An 18,911-nucleotide genomic window follows, 5' to 3' on the forward strand; every position below is an offset into this window, starting at 1 on the left:
CAAGAGGTTCATTTTGATGGCTCGCATCTGCCGACACTTTTTGAAAGTGGCCGTGATGAAGAAACGGTTTTTAGTATTACCGAAGACACAGTAGTTCCACCCTTGTCTGCCATGTTCGTCCCCGTGTCCGTTCCACTTCTTGAGAAGGTTTCATTCCAGGCCATGGTGCACCCAGTTCACTCAGCATGTCTGAAGAAAAATGTAATTATCCCTCACTGTATGATATCCGTGCATCATGGTAGTGCCTCGTTATGGACCATCAACCCATCATCCGAGCCCGCAGTTTTACCAACGGGATTGAAGCTTGCCTCCTGTGGACCCGATGCGCCCCACGTCGTTGCTTTGGTCACAGATGCTACGAGTGCCACCGTACCTTTGCCTGCTGATGAAACTTCGATCTCCCGCATGATCAGCGCCGATCTCAGCTCACCTCAACGCCGTACTCTTGTGAATATTCTTCTACCTTTTTCGCCTATGTTTGACTTTTCTGAAACAAATGGATCAACCTCTCGCCCTGCACATCGGACCCATCATAGCATCGACACTGGTTCGGCTCGTCCCATTCGTCAAAAGCCATATCGCGTGTCCCCATCTGAGCGCAAAGTCATTCATGAGCAAGTGGAGGACATGCTACAGAAAAAGGTGATACAGGAGTCATCTAGCCCCTGGGCTGCCCCTGTTATTCTTGTACGCAAGACAGACGGTTCGTGGCAATTCTGCGTCGATTATCGGCGTTTAAATTCTGTTACGAAAAAGGACGTCTATCCTCTTCCTCGCATAGACGATGCCCTCGACTGCCTCTCTGGTGCGTCCTATTTTTCTTGTCTTGATCTCAGATCTGGCTACTGGCAAATTCCAATGGACCCTGCGGATAAGAAAAAAACAGCCTTCGTAACGCCAGATGGCCTTTATGAGTTTAATGTTATGCCATTCGGGCTGTGTAATGCGCCAGCTACATTCGAACGCTTTATGGACACAGTTTTGCGCGGCTTAAAATGGGACATTTGTCTTTGCTATCTGGACGATGTCGTCATATTTGGGAAATCCTTCCAAGAACACAATGACCGTCTAGTACGTGTCTTGAATTGCCTGCACAACGCCGCCCTAATTCTGAACTCCAAAAAGTGCCGCTTTGGAGAGCGCCAAGCGCTGGTGCTAGGACACCTTGTCAATGGTGATGGTGTAATGCCGGATCCCCAGAAAACTGCCGCTGTTGAGTCTTTTAAACCCCCGCAGACAGTGAAGGAGTTGCGCAGTTTTCTAGGGTTGTGCTCGTATTTTAGACGCTTTATACATCGCTTTGCTGACGTTGCTTACCCATTGACATGCCTTCTCCACAAAAACTCTACTTTTAACTGGACACCAGACTGCGACGCGTCATTCCGTCAACTGAAGTTTCTTTTAATATCGAAACCCATATTACGTCACTTCGATCCTACTGCAATGACAGAAGTACACACGGACGCTAGTGGAATCGGTCTTGGTGCAGTCCTTGTCCAACGGCACAATGAACGAGAGCATGTTATCGCGTACGCAAGTCGTACCCTGAGCAAGCCGGAGCGAAACTATACAGTCACCGAACAGGAATGCCTAGCAGTAGTTTTCGCTGTGCAGCGTTTCCGTTCATATTTGTACGGACGTTCGTTTACTATCGTAACTGACCATCATTCACTCTGTTGGTTGCGGAACCTTCGAGACCCATGTGGTCGCCTCGCACGCTGGGCCCTCCGGTTACAGGAATATGACTTTGCCGTGGTTTACAAAAGCGGGAGGCGTCATGCAGACGCAGATTGTCTTTCTAGGATGCCAATGGCCACGACTGGACCTGAAAGCGACGATTTCGACAATTATATATCGACCCTCGAGCCAGCGTTCCCCGACACGAATGTTTTCAAAACGGTACAGCAAAATGATACCAGTCTGCAGCCTCTCTTTGCCCAAGCCAACGTACCTACAAGCCGCTTTTGTGTGCATGATGGCCTCCTATGGAAAAAGAGTTATTCGCCTGTCGGCCAGCGATACCTACTCGTAGTTCCCAAGACGTTGTGCACGGACGTATTGCGTGTTATGCATGATAATCCAACTTCTGGGCATTTGGGATCCGTTCGAACACTCCACCGTGCTCAAGAAAGATTTTACTGGCCCAGAATGCGCTCGACGGTTGAACAATACGTTGCCAGTTGCAAGCAATGTCAACGCCACAAACGTCCAACTGCAACTCCGTCTGGCTTGCTGCACCCTGTGAAGACCCCGACAGCACCGTTTGATCAAGTAGGCATTGACCTCGTAGGTCCGTTTCCGAAGTCCGTGGATGGAAATCGCTGGATTGTAATCTGCGTGGACTATCTCACACGTTACTGTGAAACCGCCGCTCTTCCATCTGCTACGGCGCATCAGGTGTCGCTTTTCTTGCTGCACTCAGTCATCTTACGACACGGGCCGCCACGAATTGTCATCACTGACCGGGGCCGACAATTCACTGCTGATGTTGTTGAAGAGCTCATGCGTTTATGCGCCGTAACTTTCCGACACTCGACGCCATACCATCCCCAGACAAATGGCTTGACTGAGCGCGTCAACAGAACGCTTATCAACATGCTAGCCATGTATGTGGACGCAGGGCATAAGAACTGGGACACCATACTGCCCTTCATCACGTATGCGTTTAATACCGCCACGCATGAGACGACTGGGTACAGTCCATTTTTTCTGCTTTATGCCAGACCGCCACGCTACTCTCTGGATACTATCCTGCCCTTCACAAGCCGTGAAGACCCCTGCCTGGCTGAGACCCTCTGTCTCGCCGAAGAAGCTCGGAGAATCGCCCGATTACGGTCTGGTGCTTCACAAGAACGTTCCAAAGTGCGATACGATGCCAGTCACCGGCGGGTCACGTACTCTGTAGGTGATTTAGTCTGGCTATGGCGTCCAATTCGGCGCCGTGGCCTACATCAAAAACTCTTGGCCCATTATGACGGCCCATATGTGGTTATCAAACGCCTCAGTGATTTAAGTTATGGAATAGCCCGCCTGACAGCATCGGGTCGCCGGTCTGCCAAAACCGAACTGTGTCATGTTGCCCGCTTGAAGCCGTGTCAGCCTCGCACGACTCACGAACACGCCCAGAGGGCTTCGTCTGAGTAGGGGGGAAATGTCACGCTAATGACGACGATGAAGGATGGTGATGATGAGACAGAAGAAGAAGACGAAGCGTTGGTGCCTGGGGCTAGTAGGCTTCACCTTATCTCACTGTCATATCACTGTAAATAAACACCCCTTTGCTATTTCATCGTAACAATATCTTTGAGCAAAGCAGTATTTTTTACCAGCAAATCCACGTTTTTGGTCAGAACAAGCCAAGCCGAATATGAGCTTCACATATGACTGGAATTTTCTTCCGTTTTTTTTTCTTGATCACTGAACATATGGAAAATGAGTTCCCACTCTGGATAAACAGTATGAAAAATGGTGGGGCACTTCGTTCTGCTCTCTTCTTTGCCATTATTCTTGCCTTTAAAGCTTTAGAAAGATCTAACTATACAAGACTCTATATACTATCTAAAGATAAACTCTAGAAACATTGAGGTGTTTTGCAGTTGCATCTATACATACAGGAGAAACACATAGAATTAAAAATGGGATGTAGTAATTAAAAAGGAGATATGGAATTGAATGTACCTTCATTAATCATTCTTAAAACATAATTGAATATGACACAGATATGTAACAGTTAACACTAATTTCGGCATGGCATTCTATTTTAGACTAATTGGCATAGTTGCTGAGCAATTACAATTTACACACGCATAAAGTTATCACTGGGTTGCTAATTAACTAAGAATAAGGTGGATGGATGGATGGATGGATGGAATATAGGAGCGTCTCCTTTGAAACGGGGTGGTAGCAGTAGCTATCATGCTCATTTTTCTCCATATATCTTAATTATTGATTTAGAATGGTTAACTAAACCATCATTCTATTTATTAAATTTTTGTTCCTACATTATTAACATTATGTCACTTCTCTGCTTTTAAGCCACCAATCTTCCAGTCGTTTTTTGCTAGTTTCCACCGCCGGTTTATTCACCCGGCCACTGGTATCTCTAAACCCTACAGCTTCAGGAACAGTGATTGCGCCTGCATCAACTTCCGGATGGATACCATACATTCGAGTATAATATGGTCAATTGTTTCACTGGAGTTTCCACATATAGAACATGCGTCATCTCCATTGTTAAATTTCTTTTTGTAGCTGCGTGTTCTAAGGCACCCTGATCTAGCTTCAAAAAGTAGGGCAATGCCTCCTGAGTTATCAAAAAAATCTTCCTTCTTGACCTGCATTTTCCACTTATGGTATAATTCCACACTCTGTTTCTTTTCCATCGAATTTATCCAATTTTCACCTTCTGTGTTTTTCACCTGTTGCTTAATGCTCTTTATTTCTCCGTCCTTGTGACTAGCATACTTACTAGTTAGTTTCCTAGTTCTTTTTCTCCATTGTGAGTCCACGCTTTTTAAGTACAGGTATTTAATTAGCTGCCCATCTGTTACTGCCCAATTTCCTCAGGCGTTCCTCATATAATATTTTACTCTGAGCTTCCCGTACTTCGAAAGATGCCCAGACCATATCTCCCTGTACCGCCTCATTTGTAGTTTTGATGTGGGCACCTAGTGCTAATCGTCCAACGGATCTCTGATTTGTTTCTAATGTCGACTGTACCTCTGATTTTAGGCACAAAACCGCATTTCCGAAAGTAAGTCCGGGCACCTTAATTCCTTTCCAAATACCCCTCAAAACCTCATACCTATTGTATCCCCACAATGCCTTATGCTTCATTATCCCGGCATTCCTTCGCCCTTTGGCCTTAAGTGATTGCTCATGCTTTCCAATGTATGCCAATCCTTCATTTACCCATACCCCCAGATATTTATATTCAGCTACTCTAGGTATTTCATGGCCTTGTATTTTAAGACCCTGATCAGTTGAGCCGTTGAAAATCATCAGACCCAACTTAACTGCGCTGAAACTGAAGCCTAGAGCGTCCCCTTCGTCTCCGCAATACTTAACTAGAGTTTGCAATTCTTCCAGACTCTCAGCTAGCAGCACAATATCGTCTGCATACTTCAAACCGGGGAGGCGCTGCTCTACCGCCTTTCCACCTAATTTGTTAAAACCTTACTGTCTTGTATCCTCCGTTCCAGGTTTATCATACAAAGCATGAACAGCACCGGTGATAGAGGACAGCCTTGTATTAATCCTTTGCATACTTTGACTTCCTCCGTACTTCTTATCCCTTCCCACTACACTCCCCTTCTTCGTCTATTTCCATTTTTGTGACCTTGCTATAAATTTCCTGCAACATTAGACAATAGTCAATGGTCGTCTGCCTGTTGCGGAATTCCCACGTGATTTGGCCTTCACATTTTATTTCTCTATTTACTATAACCAGGTCGTGTCGCTCACAGAAATCTAGCATTAGCTTCCCATTACAATCCGTGTATCCATCCAGATCGTTGATGTGGCCGTTCATGTCCCCCGTAGAATAATATTGGCCCCGTTTCCAAACTGGCTTATATCGTTACTGAGACATTCAACAAGATCCTTGTTTTCTTGCCTGCATTGATGTCCTGTTCCTAAATAAACTACCCTAGCCATGTCCTTATGCCGGCAATTGTTCCTGAAACCCAGATATGTTCTTTACAAGATGATTTAATTCTTTGTCAATTTGTTCCCTGGTGTATCAACATACCTACCCCTCCACCCTTTTTTTCCGTTCTCGTTCTGTTGCACCCTTCCCAGACGTAGCCTTCTATAAAAGGCGGATCTTCTAGATCCTTGAGATGAATCTCGCAAAGAACGTACACACCTATTTTGTCATCCTTCAACTGCTGTTCTATCTCTAGCCATTTCGCTCTTTTTCTACCTCCTTGCATGTTTATGTAGCTGATCCTAGTGCTAAATTTCTTTTTTGTACTTTTCTTTCTCGACCTACTCTTTGCCATTTTGGGGGGCTCAGCCTCCATTATCACACTTTCTTCTGCTTCACCTCTAACTACCTCTGTGCACGGAGTCCTCGCCGACCCCCTAAAAAAGCTACAGCCCTGCCTGCCAGGCGCCAGCCGATCTCTGCTCCCACCCTTCTGTTAAAATGAATGCCATCTCGCTGAAAAAGCCCTACCAAAACCTGCTTTATGTACCTCCCTGTTTACCTCAACCACTTCGAAACGCTTCTCCAGGCTTAACTTTCTTATGTCCTGATTAACTGTCACCACGTCCTTTTCCAGCTTTCCGTTCGATCCTAGCACCTCTGGTACTGTGCATTCAACTATCTGCGTTTGCTCTGCTATCTCCCTGATCTCGTCAACTCCCTTAGCTAAACTTTCCACCACTCCTGCAGCGTCACCATTTAGGACATCGTTTAGCCCCACGGCTACTATTACCATACTGCGCTCTGCGGAATTCTTCAACAGCCTATTTTTACTCTCTTTCAGCACTGCCCTCATTGTTCTCCCTGGGAAGGCTCCAACCAACACTCTCTTATCACCCTTTACACGTTCCAAGATATTTCGCTTGCACCTGTTCATGTTAGAATCTCCGGCGATAAACACTTGAGTCTTCTCTCTCCCTCTCCCAACTGTTGGCTCCTGCTTTCGGTTATCTGTGTCCTTATCTCTGGGAGTTTCATTCATTTTCATTCAGGTGCAGAACTTTTGGACGCTAGCATGTTTGCAAAGTCTTTTGTGTGCAATACAGGTATTCTTTTTTTATTTTAGGAGTAATTTTAAAAATAAAGTTTTCCATGCATACTTACATGACAATTACAAAAATAAACTTAAAAAGCTATCCCAGGCGTATAATGGCAAATTAATCGTTTATTAAACTTCTAATGATCTTGGCAGTCATGCACAACAAGGAGAATAATTCTACTTATATTGGCTCCAAGGTAGCGCAGGAATACAGGAACTGTGCGAAAACTGAGAGCTGAGAAAATAAACCTTAAACTTTATTCTGCCTTTGCCTCGTTCATCAACCAGTATGCTCTTTCTTTTGACCAGAGAAATGATTAACTGCAACCAGAGGAAGGTCTCACCTTCTCCTCTCTCCAGGGACACTAGATGAATCATGCCCTGTCTTCAGAAACCAGTGAAAGTCATAATGTGTCGAGACTAACAGAAGCGAGACTTGGCCAAGATTTTTGATGACAAATAAACATATATTATTTCCACAGCACAACATTTCACACTAATATTTCGGCACGACACAGATGGACACGTGAAATGGTTTGGTTTGGTTTGGTTTGGGAGGTTTAACATTCCAAAGCAACTCAGGCTATGACAGACGCCGCAGTGGAGGGCTCCAGAAATTTCGACCACCTGGGATTCTTTAACATGCACTGAGATCGCAGAGCACACAGGCACCTTACTTTTTTCCTCCATCAAAAAGCGTCCGGGATTTGACCCTACATTCTTAGGCACAGTAGTTGAGCGCCCTAACAACTACACTACAATGGTGGGGCAGAAGGACCGGTGAAGGTTACTAAAAAACATTACCTCAGTAATCAAGAATTTTGACTACACTGGATATCTCATTGGTCACCTCACTGACTATGTCACAGTCATGAGAACCCTCGACAATCCGCCAATTCAGTGGCGATGTCCATACTGCTGGTGTGCACGTCTAGCCTGCTGATTGAGTTGTGCTCAGCGGCCAAGCCACTCACCCAAGGCGGCACTATGCACATGGAAGAGGTCTTCAGCCCGACTAGACTTGCGGCCCAGGATCACAGGGAAGCGGCAACACAGCTTTGAGAGTCCCGGGTCAGTGACGTACTGTGGCTGCGGTGCTGTTGTTTGCCCCTTGCACAGCCATCGTTGGGACAATGTACGGCCCCCACACAAACATACACGGGCACCGCCAACCACCATCTGCAGCACATGTAGATGCAGCGTGAGACCAGCTTGTCAGGAATTTGCATCGTCCATAAAAGCTGCACATCTTACTACTGGAAAAGCTTGTAGCACAGCAGAAAAGAGAAGGGACAGCAGAAAAATGGGTCAAGCGCTTCCCATTTGTCACCTTAACAAACAGCGCAAAGGAAGGAACAAGAAAGACAACAGGGCAAGCGGTTGTCCTGTTGCCTTTCTTGTCCAGTCGTTTATGCTGTTTGTTAAAATGACCCCACGCCAACTAGCCCAACCACATTCCCGTTCGTCTCCTGTCCCTCATCTTTTCTCTTGCACTACAAGCTTTCCCAATGACATAATGAACCAACTTTACCAACTGAACGTTTTATTGAACATCTCACCCCACCAACCATCCGTTTAAGATTACCTGGTGCGGTTTGCTTAGGTTCTCTTCCCCTAAACAGAACTGATTTCAGTGTTTGTACCGATGGCATCATTGCCATGATGTGTACTTGTGCTTTTCTGGACACTTCAACTACACATATTGGAAACCAATAACTTGTGTTAATGCTATTTTCCACTGTATAACACGCTTGTGTAATACGTCATAAACAAGGTCGGGTTAAAGGAATATAAGGTGAAGGGAATTAGTTGATGTATTCACCACGTCTACAAGGTCACATCAACCACTTTCTGTTCAGCTGCCAGTCCCTCCCCTTGGTAAAAGAGAAAAAAAATTGGGGGTGGGGAGACAAAAGATATGACGAGCGGAAGATTGGAGTGATATACAGGGTATGTGTACCATGGAAGTGGTTTCACTCTTTCTACACTAGTTACCAAGCTTTGGTGTGTATACCCAACTAGTCTAGTAACGAAATTACCTTTTTGTTGTGAAAAGGATGCGAATGCAGTGTAGCCGCGCCACATACACCGACCGCAGTGAGGAAAACCGTGAGTGATCTTGATCTCAATCTGCAGGCAGGCAGTTTCCAATGCTTCAGATGGCAGTTTCCTGGCTACACAAAATTCAATCGCGCAGCACTTAATCAATATAAACGCAGTATAAAAATATGTGTCCCCCGTTCTCACATTCCAAAAACCGACTGTCACGGCCACAGCGACAGTACCTAGTGAAGAATCGCTCTGAAGACTTTGCATGCGTGCACCACTAGAATTATACTGAACCTGTTTTCAATTCCATTCCAATGCACTATCACAAAACCATGCAGGCTGGTCAAAGGTTCTACTACAGGCCCCAAATAAACGTTTTACCAATTCAATTCTCTATTACCTGTACAGACCGTCCTCTAATTCCAGACAGCTTGCTGTTCAAACGTGAATGCAGCACCGGATACTCCAATATTCAATCCGCACGGACGCTTTGCCAGAAAAAACGTATCATCAAACATTCAGTATGTCATCAAGCACAAGCGTCGAGAGCTGCCCACAAACTCAATTTGCGTTGAAACCACGCACCGCGCTTTACCACGCACACGGCCACGCTTTAAAACAGGACCGATCGGTCTTGTTTTAAAACATGTGTCCGAAAGTCCGAAACCGCGCTAAGGCGGCTGCGCAAACCGAAATACCGGATTGACTTGGCTCGGTTCGCTCTGAATACTGGCGCCGTCTGCTGCGACCCGGTTGCAGCAGCGAAATGCTTCCTGCAACCGGGTTGCAGGAGCAAAATGCTTGCTGCAACCCATGACGTCTTATCCGGTTTAAGAAAAACGTCACGTCCGGCTATTGTTTTGTGGGCAGGTGGTTGTTTTTAGTAGCAGAATGGCTGGTCGTCGGAGCCGTGGGAGCTGCGTCGCCGTGCCAGCCGTGCGCTCTCGTGTTGTACGGTACGTAAGCAATTTTTTCTATTTTTTAGATATTTCAGTATGCATGTATTGAGTCATTACCCGCTGTCTGGAACTCTACATTTAGTTTTCAACTTCCCTGCGCCCAAATGTTCTGTTGACGACCATTGAGCCTGCTTGGCCGGCAGTGGGCCCGAACGGCCCAAAGGTGTATTATAGAAAGTTTCAATCGAAAGCTCAACGTAGTTCTACACCAATGAACATGCGGTTAAATACCGTTTATTAGGCCAACCGCACGAAAGTCTCAGTCATGTAAAACACGCCTGACTACCAGTCTTGCGTGCGCCTAAAAAGGGCGGGAAACTTGGGTGAGCTTTCCTCAGCGGTCTGGATGAATATTTATTGATTGTAACGTCTTTGAGCTGATGGAGGGACTTGAGGAGATACTAGGACATGACAAAACAACGCGTAGAAGCAGGAAAGGCGAGGATCACACAGGCCTGTGTAGGAAGCTTTTGTTTCGGTGCACCACGACGTACTAACCATTTGTGCGACGTGACCCTTTGTGTGACCCGCATTGTAATGACGCGGTGTAGAATAATGATTTCATACCTCATTTTATGACTGCGCACTGTCAAGTGTATGCAGGGCCACTTTCTAATTACGGTGAGGTAAGCGATTTCGCCTTGTACTTGTCTTAATTTCTTTTGTGTGTGTAAACATCGCTTATAAGCTGACGTCTAATATTTGTACGCAGGGACCTTCCTGATATGTGTTTTGGAGTCTAGCATGGGCTTGCTGGTTGCTGAGGCTGAACAAATGGGACTATGAAAGGCGGAGGCAGCATATGCTCCAACGCCACAAGGTGAGCCCTGTACTTAATTTCAAAACAATTGCTGTGCCACCGGGACTGGTCATTTGTTTTAATTTTTACATGGGGAACATGGCACAGGTCACCAGTTTGCATAGAGTGCATAAAGGATTCGAATAAGCAAGCATCCCTGCAGCTTCCTGCAGTTGCGGTGTCCAGCTTGTAGTTCGCAGCCTTTCTTTCTCAGCTGCAATTAATGCATCGCAAACAGTGTACAATGTAACAGTTGATTCAGACTAAGAAAACCAGACTAGCTCCAAAAACAAACAAATGTTTGCACGAGATGGAAGATCAAACCACGCTATATTGTCTTCTCAATTTGCTGTGAGAAACTAGCAAAGCTGCCTTCTTTAACGAATGGTATTCCTGCACTGATTGGTTGTGTCGCTTTTTTGTGCGTGTGACAAAGTTGCTGCAAGAACTTTATTTATTTATTTATTTGGTTACTATCAGGGCCGTTGAGCAGCTAAAAACAGTGACAGCTTCTCCGGGCACCGATATGCCTACCAGCCGATTGTGGCAGGGTTGCTTCACATTAATCAAAGCAGCCTAGCAAATGAGGCTCACTGTAGCAGCAAGAATTGTGAGCACGCCCTCGCACTCACTTGCTTTGTCGTCTCCTGCATCTTCTGGCGCAGCAGCGCCGTGCAGTCTCTTTCCGCTCATCAGAGATGATCCTTTTATGCCAGGGGTCTTGGAGCACGGCCAGGGAAGCTGCGTGATGCAGTCTGCCCAGCTCAATTTTCAGCTAACGTTTTGAAAGCATTACCACCAGCCCTAATTTCAAACTAAAATAAGCTCAGACTTAGTACCCAGTTAGTACGCATTCATTTTCAATAAGGCGTTGACCACTTAATCTGCATGAACTTTCATTTGACATCACTATGCCTTCAAAAGCAAGGAGCCAGACATCCTGCCTTTTCTTTTATTTCCAAGTGTGCTTTTTTTTTTTTTCTTGCTGAGGATTATAAGTGTGGTATTTATTAACAGGTATGTCATTTCAGTACCTCTCTCCGAGTGATCCTGAAACTGCTTTTGTCGGGCATTCAAGCGGAAAGGAGCACACGTTGCTTTTCTTTTGCAATAATGGAAGGGCTTGGTCTGGAAAAAAGAAGTTTTGCTTCTTTTTATTCATTTTATCGTTATTTATTGTACTTTGTTTTCTGTTGTTTTGTTATTTTCTGGCTCCTGGATCATGAGAGAAAAGGCTTTGTCAATGCGGCCCACGTAGCAGTATGAGTTTGAGACCGCTGCTCTATGCCCATAATGGCGTGGCTATCAATGGATTTCATAATGAGTTTGTCTGAGGTAATTGTCAAGCAAAAAACTACCATATGCCACTGGTCGGCCCGGACACACAACCTCCGCATCATGGTGTTAGAATAGAAATGCGTGAGCGGGCTGCTCCACACCAAGCAGTAAGTGGCGATACCGATGCGCTGATTTCTGTAGGCTGCCGAGAGACTGCGTTGACTGTTGGTGGCCACGGGTTCGCTGGTTGCCGCAAGGAATGGCAGTCAGTTCTCAACTTTCGCTGACGCCCCCGCTCTACGCCTTTCTTCGATCATGGTATATTCTAAGTTGTAATGTAATGTGGAAAAAATGTGCATTGTTCTCCACTGTGATACAGACTACGTATTCTGCAATGAAAAATGTCAGCTTTTTTCGGTGCGAAAAGATGTCGAACAGCTTCAGCTATGGCGGCCGGCATACCAAGATAGGACCGAGCTATACAGTCACTGTTTGTGAGGGGCATTTGAAGCCCAGGTTTGTGTCCAAAACATGGATGACAGAGTTAAATGGGCATGTGCTACAAAGCGTTGCTCGTTGCTAGCAAAGGAAGCGGTCCCCGCGATATTCTCTGCCGGCCTTGCCTACCTTTCAGACTTCGAAAAGTAGAAAGCCACCCACTGAAAGGCAGCCCCAGGAACCGAAAAAATAAAAGATCATCAAACCTTGTGTAGAAGTGTCAGGTGAAGGTAGCACGTGCTTCACACGACACTGCGTGGGCATGGGCCGGCCCAAAAGCCGGCTGCGGCTCAGCCCACGGGTCGTCTGGGCCGACTCGTGAACATTTTTGCTAGACCCGGGGTGGACTTAAACGTGCGGGCCCGAGCCGGATTCGGGCTTGTACACAGAAAGCCGATGTCCGATTTATAGTCACTTTGTCAGGGTAAAAATCCGCGGCGTCGCAGCAACGAAACGGATGAAATAACTGGTACGCTCTGAGAAAAAGGTTTAGTCTTCATAGCTTATTTATTTACTTATTACGGCACTGCGGTGGCTTAGTCATTAAAGCTCTCGAGTACTGGGCTGGGATACCCTAGTCTGATCCTAATTGGGAGACAGCATTTCGGTTGGAGCTGAAAGCATGGCAGGCATATGCTATAGATGACAGTTTCATTGAAGAACCCCATGTTGCCGAAGTGATCCGAACGCCTGTGCTACAGCATCCTCATACCTTGAGCCGGTTGGGGACCATTACTCCAGACATAGCTCTTTTTTTTTTTTTTTTTTTTTTTTTTTTTTTTTTTTTTTTTTTTTCGTTGTGAGAAAATTCAAAACCAAACGTGGGTATGGTTTTCATTTTTAGCTGTTGATTGGAACGTCTCATAACAGAAATAGCCGCAAAGGCTTGATAGAGTTTAGAAATCTCCTTGACGTTGAAATAAGATAAATCTTGAATGAGCAATGTTTAAATGAGTCAATTAATGTCGTAAGCAGTTAGACGTGCGCGGGCCCATTGAACGATTCAAACGAATATATGAAATTACTCCCCTCTGTGACTGAAGAGCAGCAGTCAGACACCGCTCTTGCATGTTTTAAAGCTTAAAATGCCATGTGCGGGTTACTCTAGTGTGGTGCAGCGTGGCATTCGCCTAATAAATTAGAGTAACGCTGGATGAGGCTGTTTAAGCTATCAGCGAGCACAGACAGTCTGGTCTGCAATAAGGTGCTTCCGCATATGGTCAGTTTTGTATACCACTGGAGACTAGGAACTGGAAACCTCATACAAACCACTGGGAAGGGCCAACGTGTGAACGCTTTATGAGGTTTGACCTTTTCCAAGGTTGCTGTTCAACACTCGGGACGCCTCAGCCACAGATACAGTCTTGCTGCCGCAACGGCGCCCTCTTTCTCGAAAGGGGAAATTGGAGGCGGGGGGGGGGGGGGGGGGACCTTCTACATGCAGAATCAGCGAAGAGCATTGCAGCCAGAACACATGCCGGCCCTGGCGGCGGTGCGATAAATATAGCTATGATATAACAGCGCCTCTCGCACACCACAGGGCGGGCACGCCGCCTGAGCTTCTTGTCTTTCTTCTACCACCGTCGCCTCCAGTTCACAGATACATTAAATTGGGAAGAGTATTGGTTTTCTCTTTCTTTGACGGAGGTGATACCTACACTTAACGGCCGTTTTGGCATGGCGTGAAGACTACATACACATGCAATTGGCTACCTTGCGTTTCCTCGAGATTTTAATGTTATATTTTGCTGCACACGGTGTCTAAATATTAAAGCCTCCTCACAAGAAATCCGATTACTTTCTCTCTCTCTCTCTCTCTCTCTCTCTCTTTTTTTTCTTTTTTCGGGGCCCCCTCGAAAGTTTAGACTTGGTGGGGAAGGAGGAAGCCGCTGTGGCAGTGTAAAGGGCAGCACACGAGGAGCTCACTGACTGCCGACGTCTCACAGTCTGGCACACACCTGCGTCGATCGGCGTCTGTCTGCGTCCCATTGTCGGGGGCACTCCCATGTCGAACGCGCCACTGCGCGCTGTCGGCAAGACGAATTGGAGAAGCGTAGTGTAGATGGCTAGCGAGGACTTGGTCTGGGCCACACCGTCTGCGTCGCAAGGGCCGTTGCGCACTGTCGGCCAGGCGAAGGGGATGACTGCGTGGCCGGCTTGAGGGTACTGACCCAGGCGGGAAGACGCCGAGATTCACTTGAACCTTTTTGTTTCCCGATTGCCCGACTTGGGCTGCTGTCGCCGTCTGGCCAAACACCCCGCGTTCCTTTCCGGTGGGGAATTCTTGTCGCAATAGTTGAAAGCGGCAGCTCTCGCGTTTGTCTCGTTGTCGCCATCCTTAACAGGGGACATGGCTCTTAAAGCTATTTTTCCTACGTTTTTCAACAAATTTGATAAAACCTGGTATTCTGATTTAGTTTCTTGCACTGATTTCAAATATATAATTATGTTTCCAATTGGCCAATTAGTTCAGAAGATAAAATGAAATTGTTTATAATTTGCGGGAACAATGAAAAAATGACCGCACTACAAAAAATTCACGTGAACACTTTGCTAGGTACTAGAAAGCATAACAAATACAATGTTACGTGCACTTTTGTATAACAAATATTAGCGATGTTATAGCAGTTTAAAATTCACTGCTCCAAATGTGAGTGCCTTGCTGTCTGATTTAGAGCAAAATTGAAAACTTTGGACTGCTATAACATCGCTAATATTTGTTTAAAAAAAAGAAATGCTCCTAACATTGTATTCATTATGCTTTCTAGTACCTAGCAAAGTGTCCATGTGAATTTTTTTGTAGTGCTGTTATTTTTTCATTGTTTCTGCAAATTATGAACAATTAATTTCATTATCTCTTGAACTAATTGGCCAGTTGGAAAAATGGTTGCATGTTTGAAATCAGTGCAAGAAGCTGAATCGGAATGCCAGGTTCTATCAAATTTGGTCAGAAATTGGAAAATAATTTTAAGAGCCATGTCCCCCTTTAAGCAGAAGCGAAATGCAATACAGCTGACATATTTCGTGGTGTGTTTGGAGACTGTAAACGGCCGAAACTAATGCATTCGTTTTCAGCTAATTTCTAAGTCTAGAGTTATCATGGGAAGACGAAAGAGTCACACTGGCCGTACTGCCCGAATCCGTGGGTCTCACTGCCTGTCGGAGGTTGGGCACACTACGAGCAGTGGCGTGCCGCGCCGGCGCGGCTCGTTCATACACAACCCTTCAGACACCACGCTCCACATCATGTTCTACTTGGCACTTGCTGTATTTCATTTTAAGCCAGCCAAAAGACGAGACAGAGAATAGAAGCGAACGAGATGAGGCTGGCTTCTGTGTCTCGTCTTTTGGCTGGTTTAAAATGAATGATTACCAACTCGCCCAGTCGTTAACCTTGTTGCTGTATTTACAGGGCATTCCCACGTCTGCTGCTGTGGTTTAGTTTAGCACTGATGAACGCTGTCTATGTTGGGATACATGCAACATAAATAGCTTGAAAGTAAAAGATTGCACAGCCATTATTGTAGCTAGTTTGTAAAGCATGGGATGCATAATGTGGAGGTCTCGGACCTCAACAGTGGCATGTTTCTTGTTTTTGTTTTGTTTTCCTAGTTTGCAATGAGTTATTTCTCATTTGAGAGTAGATACACTGCTAATTGCCATTCATCACCAATGCAGATTTTGTTTTTGTTAGTTAATTATATGCTTTCCTCAATTTTTTCCTTTTCTGCTAAATAGAAGAACATGAGCCTCTCATAGCCTGTGTTGCTTTGGGACATTAAATCCCATAAGCCAGACCAGCATGAGCCTCGTTTCTGGCAGTCATAGATCTATTTCATTGAACCTCTTTGTTAATAATAAGCTTGTCAAACATACGTCAGACAAAAACATACAGTATTATGGGCGTGACACCATGAAGGTGTCAATCATTAGAAATGTCACAAGTGTTGGGCAGGCATGGAGGGCCCATCATTAACATGTTAAAATTAAGGAAGCTCCGGTGCCACTCAAGCGAAAACATGAGAAGCCACTGACAGAAAGCCGTGGAGTAGGGCATCTGGAGGAGGAAAGGGCTATCCTTGAGTGCAGTCTATCCTCACTGAAGTTATTACTGATAAGTGCCTTGGAAATTTTATCAGAACAGGCATGGATAAAAAAAATTATATCCACAAGATAAAGAGTGGAAATGTGCTGCTTATTGATGTGAACTCCGAACTAGTCTAGTGGTGCTTGAGTACATCATAGTGGTATAGTCCACATTTCTCAAGCTAAAAGAGTCATGTTTTTAGTCAAACTTATCGTTCGGGCATCAAGTATAGAAACAAGCATTGCATTTTCTACTAGTTTGTTCCAAATTGTTGCTAAGGTCATTTGTGTTATATCAAACATCTATACATGTTTTGGCTGTTAGTCTTGCATTTTCAGCAATGCATTGATCTTTGAATAAAAATCAGATAGGTTATTTTGGTATGTCAGGTATAAAAAATTCAGCTAATAAAATCTTTTGACTTTAGAAACGTGCTTCAAAACAATTTGAATGTTTCAAAACTCCCGTTTTATAGCTTCAAAGTGCTCGAGCCTGCTTCCACCTCTCCAAGTTGGTTTGTGGTTCAGGTCATTATTGACAATTCTGCATGACTGAATTGATGTCTTCAATTTGGAGTTTTGGGGAGGGTTGCATCCATTGGGAAGAGTGAAAAATGCTGGCCGAAGATAAGGAACGCTGCATTATGAAAATTCCGATTGCTATTGGGCAACCATCTCATGGATGATGGCACTTGAAAGCGTTTTGACTGGAGGTACTCTCACTGCTTGGGCTAGGCCAGTGCAGCACTTCATCTTACAGGAGCATATGCACCTAATTTTGGTCGCATTTTGCTTGTTAACGACATGCAAAACATTACTCTGTACAGATCATCACCTGGTTTTTATCTTCAACCGCTAAATAATTTATAATTGAATTTTTGTCATCTGTTTCATGGTGTCTATACTCCATTAACACACTGAATGTTAGTAGTGCTGCTACTGCACTTAAAATCAAGTGTTGGTCTCTGTTTGCAATATTTTTTAGCTGCTTTGAGAAGTATGATGCTCATGGACAGCCTCCTTAACAACATGAACTGGTGTATTTGTGATGAGGACCATATATCAGACAGCCAGAGGTTTTATGATGCTAGCATTGTAGCAACTGTTGTGGTCCTGTAGTTCGGTGAGGGATTTGCCCATCTTGTGGTTGTTGCCCGTTTGCTGTGGCCACCCTCAAAGTAAATAGCTATGGTCCTGTCACATAGTCTGAGAACTTCTTGTTACTTGTATGGAAATTACTGTTTGGCACAAAATGACTTATGGCTGCCATCATGTGCATTATAGAGGGCGAGCGACTACATTTCGGTGGAACAGTTCCTCATTCTTTTTCACAGCCCATAGGAAGGATTTCGCAAGTTTAGAAAAATGAAATGTTCACAGCTGAGTCAGTCGCAATTCTGGAATCATGCTGTGTAGTCGACAAACGCTACAATCCGAGAGCAACGCATGTCGTCTAATGAACAGTGCAAGCGAAACTTCTTGGGTGCAGCAGCAAATGAAAATGTGCACACATGGTTTTCAAGATGTCTCAATGTTTATTTATATGCTTCACAACCTACCAAAGCCCGCACGCTTGCGTTATACCAAAGCACAATCAGCTGTCTGTTCTTATGTCTGCGGCCAGTGTTGATAAAGTTCTTTACCACCCATGGTGTCCATTTCTGCTGTGCATATGCACTGCAGTGATACATTGTCACACGCATGCAGAGAGCACTAGTACTGGCCTTACTTAGGGTAACCTTTTCGCTGGTTTGGCTTTTCTCATTCTTGAGCTATGCTACAGGGTGCACACTCTTCTTCTTGTATGGTTTCTTTGACGACTCATGAATTCAGCATTTGTGCTTCTTTCCTTTTTGAGGGTGTAGTGACCATATGCAAATCCACTATTAGAATATATGAGCTGCTGCATTAGCTGCAGTCCTGCTATCTTTTTATTTAAATTTGGTACATCTCTGAGTTTCTCTGGGTGTTTTGTTATTGTTCTGAGCTTGCATTCTTTTGTTTTTTCTCCCCATGACAGCCGATCCTGCACGTGACTGATACTAGTCGAGAGATCACAACAGCTGCCCACCTTTCAAAGCATGGCATTCCCTGGCCCAAGTTGACTGCTCCCTGTGCTACTGGCTCAACAGTGTACTCACAAGTCTGCACTTCACTTACGAGCGTAATGGCAACACACACACGTTGGCCATAGCTTCTGTGTCAAAATAAAGTATTCCTACTTATGTGCCTTTTCATTCATTATTAACGCACATGATTGGAGTAATAAACACTCCAGTGCCAAAACACCATGTTGACACACTCATTTATGTTTAGACTGCCTACCTTCTGCATTACTTCTCTTTTTGTAACCTACCTAGTAAGGTAAGTATTTACTGTATGTGTCATAGAACCACATGTATTTGTTATTCCTTTTGAGACGGGAAATAATTCGCAAAACCAGTGAAGTAAGAAAAGTTCACAGATATATTTCGTAGACAATTTTTAAAGGTAAGC

General features: G+C 44.9%; 1 protein-coding gene and 1 long non-coding RNA gene across 5 annotated transcripts in view; one reads left to right on the forward strand and one right to left on the reverse strand.

Annotated features, from left to right (window-relative positions):
• Positions 1-9,493, reverse strand: part of mtTFB2 (mitochondrial transcription factor B2) — a 74,505-nt gene extending 65,012 nt beyond the window's left edge. For 2 of the 4 annotated variants that reach the window (XM_084580477.1, XM_084580476.1), the window contains exons 1-2: positions 9,196-9,493; positions 7,721-7,925 (exon numbers count right to left, since the gene is read on the reverse strand). In XM_084580477.1, coding sequence (XP_084436603.1) covers positions 7,721-7,925 — 205 coding nt within the window. In that variant the 5' untranslated portion in view covers positions 9,196-9,493. Of the gene's footprint in view, positions 1-7,090; positions 7,197-7,720; positions 7,926-9,195 lie in introns of those variants that run through there. The other 2 variants (XM_084580479.1, XM_084580478.1) reach the window with 2 other exon arrangements.
• A 100-nt stretch (positions 9,494-9,593) lies between these two features.
• LOC146177493 (uncharacterized) lies at positions 9,594-18,640 on the forward strand. The gene is made up of 3 exons (XR_014701039.1): positions 9,594-9,751; positions 10,467-10,574; positions 18,436-18,640. It is a non-coding gene; the product is annotated as an uncharacterized LOC146177493 (long non-coding RNA).
• The last annotated feature ends 271 nt before the right edge of the window (positions 18,641-18,911 follow it).

Source organism: Amblyomma maculatum, chromosome 10 (genome assembly GCF_055883805.1).
Source record: "Amblyomma maculatum isolate TAMU_Amacu chromosome 10, ASM5588380v1, whole genome shotgun sequence".
Classification (NCBI taxonomy): domain Eukaryota; kingdom Metazoa; phylum Arthropoda; class Arachnida; order Ixodida; family Ixodidae; genus Amblyomma; species Amblyomma maculatum.